Raw genomic sequence first — 7,500 nt, 5'->3', positions numbered from 1 at the left:
TTGGTTAGGTATAGAGTGTGACAACAGAGTAACAAGGGAGATCTGTATCAAAAGCTGACAAGTTCCTAGAATGTTCCAATTATTGATGCCCCTGCTCTAGAACTACAGTTTAAAAACAGACAGCTCCTTCTAAGATAGTGTTTAAATAAGTATAAGGATATTCTTAAATAGATTAGTTTTGGCCCTTGTTTAATGCACATATCAAAACTTCAGTTCCAAAAAGTTTTCATTCTGATCCATGTTTATAAGTAAACATTCCATATATATGTGGAATTGTCTACACAGTGGTTGGACAAAATAACTGAAACACCTATCCTTTTAATATGTGGGAAGTTTCACGGCTCAAGTGGGCCAGCCTGTTGGCCAATCTTCATTAATTGCACATTGCACCAGTAAGGTGAAGTTGAGTTGAATTGCTGGTGAAAAGTTACCAGCTAATTGTTGTAAAATTACAACAAATTTGCTGGCAAAAAAGTTGCCAGCTCATTGTTGTGAAATTAAAGCAAATTGCTGGTGAAAAGTTGCCAGCTAATTGAAGTAAAATTAAAGCAAATTGCTGGCAATAAAAAGTTGCCAGCTAATTGTTGTAAAATTACAACAAATTGCTAGCAACAAGTTGCCAGCTAATTGTTGCATTCTTCCAACGCAAACACTGGAAACTTCACAACATACAGCCTTTGAAAATAATGGTCCTGTGCCTCTGCTTCCATTCCTTCTCATTTTGAGATATATTCTGTTGCCGAAGCCATCAAAAAGCCAAATTGAACCACAGGGGGGCTGCCACACCTGAGCATCGTTTATGCTCTATGACCTGCCCATTGTCTATATAAATGGACAAACCATCATTGGCCTCTCCCATGCCCTTTTAGCAGAGAGAAGCCCGTTTTGAATTGCACTGAGCTGAAATTAGCGCACCTGGACGTCATTTACAAACAGCTGGCTCATGACCAAAGAAGGTAGATTGGACAAGCAGTATCACTCAATGGAAATGCATTGGCCACAGTGTAGTAGTTGGGGGCAGTCGTGGCTCAGTGGTTAGAGCACTGGGTTGGCAACCCAAGGGTTCCCGGTTCAATGCCCAACCGGACCGCAGCTGAAGTGCCCTTGAGCAAGGCACCTAACCCCCACACAGCTCCCCGGGCGCCACTCAGCAGGCAGCCCACTGCTACGGACTAGTGTGTGTACTTCAATGTGATTCACTAGCCCAAATGGGATAAATGCTGAGAAAGAATTTCCCCTATTGGACCAATTGGCTTCGTAGTATGAGGGTGTTGCTTTAATGCCATAGAACTAATACATTTATGCTTAATGACATGGTGCACATGGTCAGTGTGTGCGATGCCATGATGGACAAAATTTGTACTCCACAAATTTGGTCGAAAGAGGATATCCGGTTGTCAGTGCTCAGTTTGTGGCCAAATTTACTGCAGCTGTCGGTCAGCATTAATTGCGGGGGATAATTAAGGACAGCTGACAAACATTCACTATTGTATCCTATGACCTGTTCCACACTTGACCATGCTTCCAATTTGACCATGGAAGAAGAAAATTGGACTCTCCTTGCTATCATTCCGTACTACGCTCCGATGATGTCTGTAAACCCTCCTATGTCTACCTCCTTGCTCATGACCAGCTGTGTGCGATTGAAGAGTTCAAATCAGTTCAAATCCTCTCCACCTCTATCAGGCCTGTATGCATGTTTTAAAAGCATCCAATCAGAATGTGACCTGAGCTCCATAATTTCTGCATGTGGCTTTGCATACATTTGCATTAGGACAGCAGCCCTGACAAAACAGATCTTTACAACAGTATGGTGTAAAAAGTACTATGTGCTGCTGTACATTTACAATTGTGAATTGTACTCTATATGATATCCCACAATGCATTGCACATTACAGCAGTGAATAGTAAACTGATATATACATCTTCTTGATGTAGAATTCTAATGTGAAATCACGACAATCTTTTACAGTGTGTGTGTGTGTGTGTGTGTGTGTGTGTGTGTGTGTGTGTGTGTGTGTGTGTGTGTGTGTGTGTGTGTGTGTGTGTGTGTGTGTGTGTGTGTGTGTGTGTGTGTGTGTGTGTGTGTGTGTGTGTGTGCGTGCATGTATAGTGTTGCAACTGTTAATAATGTTGCTTCATATGCACTTACCAGTTTTCCCGAGGGCACAGCTTTTCTACACATGCTGGAGGATACGCTGTATGTCCATCTTTGGATGTCTATCTGGTATAGTAGGTACAGTACTTTATTGTCCTTACCTGAAGAGATGTCTATCTGCATGGTATAGTAGGTGCAGTACTGTATTGTCCTTACCTGAGGAGATGTCTATCTGCATGGTATAGTAGGTACAGTACTGTGTAGTCCTTACCTGAGGAGATGTCTAGCTGCATGGTATAGTAGGTACTGTATTGTCCTTACCTGAGGAGATGTCTATCCTGGTGTTCTTCTCCTGTGTGACGTTGATGTGGACTGCCACCTTGCCCTCTGTCAGCACCAGCTCCAGCATTCCATCAGCCAGCGGGCTGAAGAGCAGCAGACCGTTAGGGTTCCACGTGCGGAACTGGAACCCCACCGACACCATGTTGTGCTCCTGTCGCCCTGGCAACTGTAGGAAGCTTGTGGCGTTGAAGAACACGGGAAAGGTGTGTGACTCCACGCAGGAGAAACTCAGGTTACGCTGTTTGTGTGATTGGGTGGGGAGAAGACAAGAAGAGCAGGGTTGTGGAGGGGGTGGGGAGAAGAGAATAAGAATAGAGTTGTGGATTAGTTTGTTTGCATTCAAAGCCACACTATGAAGTTAGCTTAACCTTTAAGTAATATTTTCAAAGACCTATTTGAAACCTGACAGGGCAACAGGTACCAGCTACTCTCAAATCATAATCTCATTAATATTTGCCCTTTAATTTCGCTGTTTTGTGTTCTTGATACAATTTCAACCAAGTCTAGTACAACAATGCTTTGAAAACTGTGCAAACTACTTAAGCTGCCACTGTGCTCAAAACAGACTGCAGTATGCACTTCCAAACTGTGTTTTTGATTATTAAAACGATTACACAATATATTACACAATGTGTTTTCCACTGGGTTTCATTTCCAAAGAGCATCCTCTGCTAGAAAGTCTGAAAAATATTGTAAAAGCTATGCATTGCTCCAGCAGACTCTGACAGAGCCAAAGCTTGTGCTTCCTCTACAGCATAAATAAAGTGTGCGCTGGAACCCGTCCAATAGCTGCTTCAGTACCTGTCTCTAAAACTATGCATATGTTCTGGGCTAGATAAGTCTTATTACTATGGCTGTGGCAATTTGCGAAAATTACCCACCTGGATGAGGCAAATCAGTTGAACACATAATCATTTTTTTTTCTTCCTTTTTAATTCTTGGCTAAGCACGTGCATACACTATCACGAAACATTGGGTCAAGGCCAACACAAAATTGCTTCGGAGCAGGTACATTATTTTAATTCACAAAAAACAGGGCTATTATCAGTGCAAAAGCACACTTCACACATACATGCACACATAAACATGCGCATACTCTCACGCTCACGCACACACACACACACACACACACACACACACACACGCACACACACACGCACACATACACACCTGGGTTGGTGATAAAGCTGTGTGCCATTTGCACCTGAGCAGCATGGCAAAGGCATCTTTTATTCAACATGTATGAGCCGTCTGCCTGGGGGGAAACATATCAGTAGGTGACCAGCACAAACCAGAAATGATGTTTACCCAAAGCTACAAGCGCTGCTTGCCTCCCCCAGGACAGCTTCCAACAACCTCACACAAAAGAAGAGTGGCACAAGGCACCTTGTAGCCTCCTGGCCACACAAACATACATGCATGCCTGGCTTCAAATACACACCCTCCTGGATCTATTGTACACATAAACAGCTGCCTGGCTGGCACACACACACACACACACACACACACACACACACACACACACACACACACACACACACAGACACACAGACACAGACACACACACACACACACACACACACACACACACACACACACACACACACACACACACACACACACACACACACACACACACACACACACACACACACACACATCCAAAGGCACAAGCGCTCCTTGCATCCCGAAGGACAGCCTGCAACCTCACATAAAAGAAGAGTGGCACAAGGCACCTTGTAGCCTCCTGGCCACACATACACGCATGCCTGGCTTCCAATAAACACCATCCTGACTAAACATGCACATCATCCTTGCTACACAATTTGTAGTACACATACACAGGTGCCTGGCTCTATCATACATCCTATCCTGACTACACATAAACAGCTGCCTGGCTCCACATATAAACTGTCAGGTGACAATACTGTATGTAATGTGGCTGCCTAGTTTTCCAGTAGAATGAGGTACTTGTAGTACGGTACATGTGTCCAGTGGCACCTCCATCCCTCTACAGTTAGCCCTCGTATGTGTTGACACTGACAGCAGACCTACACTGTACGTATGTACATTAACCGCTGATCTCCAAGAGACACAAGTCCAGAACAATGTACAAAAACAACAGTGGCATCAACTCCATTCACAGAATTGGTCCTCTTTGGTATCTGTCTGGACAACAGATCTTTATTGACAGGTGATCTCTGAGAGAAACATATTGTACTGTAGCAGCAAATAAACTCCAGAGATCGATCAGTGTGATTGGGAAGGAATAAAATATTCTACAACAATCTAAAACAATGTATTCATCCTGCAGCTCCCAAAACAATGGTCCTGGTTAGCCAAAAGTGGAGCAAACAAAGCAAACTACAGGGGAGTAAGTAACACACATAAAAACAGGTCAACTGTGATGTGGCGTCTTTCAGGGAGGTTGGCTTTTACCTTTTTACAAAGCAATAAATGTACCATCCACTGATGAAAATGCACTTGAATTATTTCAGGGTAATGTTCTTTTATCGGTCCAGTATGTATGGAATAGCGGACGACAAGGTGTCCCGATATCAAGGGAAATAATGGACGAGGCGGAGCGTTCTAAACAGCCCGACGGCGCAGCCGAAGGGCTGTTCGCTTCGCCAAGTCCATTTTCCCTTGATATCGGGACACCTCGAAGGCCGCTATTCCGCTTATCACCCGGTTGCCAGCATTTAAGTATTCATTTATTAATATGTTGATCTAAGGCTTCGTGAGAAAGTAGATTCACCACTGCGCTTGGTACGTTGCTATGGGCACCACTTCCTAATCTAGTGAGACGCGCCTCTATCGGAGGCATGTTAGGACGCGCGCAGAATGTTGGGGTGACTTGACAACCAAATGCGATAGAATTGACGACTGGGTTTTTGACTTGACAACCAGATGCGATAGAATTAGTAACGGGGTCTTGACTAGACAACCAGATGCGATAGAACTAACGACGCGGTCTTGACTAGACAACCAGATGCGATAGAACTAGTAACGGCACTTCGCCAGAAAGTTAGAAAAGAAGCAACTTGGACGCCCGCACGCCCGCATGACATCATAGGTGTCCTGCTACTGGGGAATAAAGGACACCTGTTCAGCCAATCAGAAGACGTTCCGTCTGCTCACTGGGTGATAATTTGGAAATAATACATTGCCTTGTGTGGTGATAGTGATGAATAGTGAACTGGATTCAACCTCCTTCATGCCCCTTCAATTGTTTTCATTGTCCCATCTTCACAAAATGCTGAACATAACTCTTTATTTTCTGGATAAAAAATGAAATAAATATCCGTCAAAATATGCAACAAAAGTCCATGGATAGATGCAAATTTAAACATCAACCACCTTCAAAACAGCACCGTCTTTGCTGCATATAATTTACAGAACTACACACTGCTCATGTGCTCAATATGCTTTCCCACACTCTGCTAAAAGTCCATCACAAAAGGTACCCAGTTCTAATCACGTGATGCTTAGAAATATGTTTGACTATAATTGCAAGCTCAGATTGCTCAAACATCTGACTGCTGAGGAGAAAAACACTCTGTCTTGCCAACAGGGAGGCAGGTGAGCACGCCTATCTGTGATTTCAGCTGTCCGGTGAAATTGATGTTTGTCAGGAATGAAATGCCCTCCCACCGCTGCCTATGCATACACCATCTTTGTGAAGCAGTGAACATACACACAAACACACACACACACACACACACACACACACACACACACGGACGCACATGCATGCACATGCACGCACATGCACGCACACGCACTCGCACTCGCACTCACACACGCACACACACACGCACACAGTTGAATGTGGAGAAGAAGATGGGCATTCACAACAGTAGTAGCCTGTCTACTTCACTCTACTACCAGACGGGCTGTTTCTCAAATCGCTCTTGATAGACGGAAAAGTAAACAGAACGCTTGATGTGTGAAAGTGTGGAGAGTTTTTTTTTTTTTTAAAACACAGCTCACTCAACATATCAGCTGAATATGGAAATAAGTGCTGGACTTATTTCCAAAGATCAATGTAATACATGTGCTCAGGGCCGGCCCTTGGCATAGGCAGTATAGGCAAATGCTAAGGGCGCCACTCCAGTAGGGGGCGCCGCACCAGAGCATCAGGGATGGGAAAAAATCGAACGAATCTTATCTAATCTAATCTAATCTAATCTAATCTAATCTAATCTAATCTAATCTAATCTAATCTACAGTATTCTTAAAACATCACAATGAACAGAATGAAAGTAGGCCTAAATCAACATTAAAACAAAAATAAGCAATGCCTCATTTGCAAACTGCAAACGAACTGCAAAACAACCAATGTGTTGGGCAGAGTGGCAGCAAACTGCACCTTTTTAGCGTGTAGGGGCGCTGAACTCCTACTCGCCTAGGGCAGCAAATCGACAAGGGCCGGCCCTGCATGTGCTATATAAATATTGTGGCATCTGAATGCAGGCCAAATCAAAGACCACATGTCATTCAATGTAGGGATTGCGCCTCTAGTGCATCCTCCTTGGAAATCACATGAATTATTTACATGTACTGTATGTATGTAACACTGTCATTCACACATAAGACATATTTCCACAGAGTAGGTTTGCATGTTATATCCCATGGGAAGGCATTAAAGGACTGTAAGGTAGAGGCTATGTAAAGGCAAATATAGATTTTCTATAATAGGCAGATATTCAAAGCAGGTAGACTCCAGGGTGTTACGTGGATTGCTCCTGGAATGCAGTCATGAAAGTCAATGAACCAAGCTGTGCAACGACAAAAAGATAATTTCTGTAAGAGTGACACCTCTGGTTTAATGGTGATATCTTTTCAAAGGTGACACACATATCCTCCTTCTTTCTCCTCCATAGTGAAAGAGTTTTTACTTTCAGCTTCATGGAAGACTACAGCTGAGAATGAATAGGATCAACGCCAACTTGAACTGTGCTGAGAAAGTGCATTCCTTGCACTATCCTGAGTGGACAGCTTTTTAATTCTAGGCAGAAACAAAAAGCAAAAAATGGAGGGCAGGAAAAGGTAAAAGA

The 7,500-nt window shown here is 43.5% G+C and overlaps 1 protein-coding gene across 1 annotated transcript in view; it reads right to left on the bottom strand.

Annotated features, from left to right (window-relative positions):
- LOC134456121 (contactin-associated protein-like 2) overlaps window positions 1-7,500 on the bottom strand; it is a 229,035-nt gene that overhangs the window by 158,427 nt on the left and 63,108 nt on the right. The window contains exon 8 of the mRNA XM_063207554.1: window positions 2,420-2,678. Coding sequence (XP_063063624.1) covers window positions 2,420-2,678 — 259 coding nt within the window. The remainder of the gene's footprint in view (window positions 1-2,419; window positions 2,679-7,500) is intronic.

This window comes from Engraulis encrasicolus, chromosome 9 (assembly GCF_034702125.1).
Source record: "Engraulis encrasicolus isolate BLACKSEA-1 chromosome 9, IST_EnEncr_1.0, whole genome shotgun sequence".
NCBI lineage: Eukaryota > Metazoa > Chordata > Actinopteri > Clupeiformes > Engraulidae > Engraulis > Engraulis encrasicolus.
This window is presented reverse-complemented; position numbering and strand designations above follow the sequence as displayed.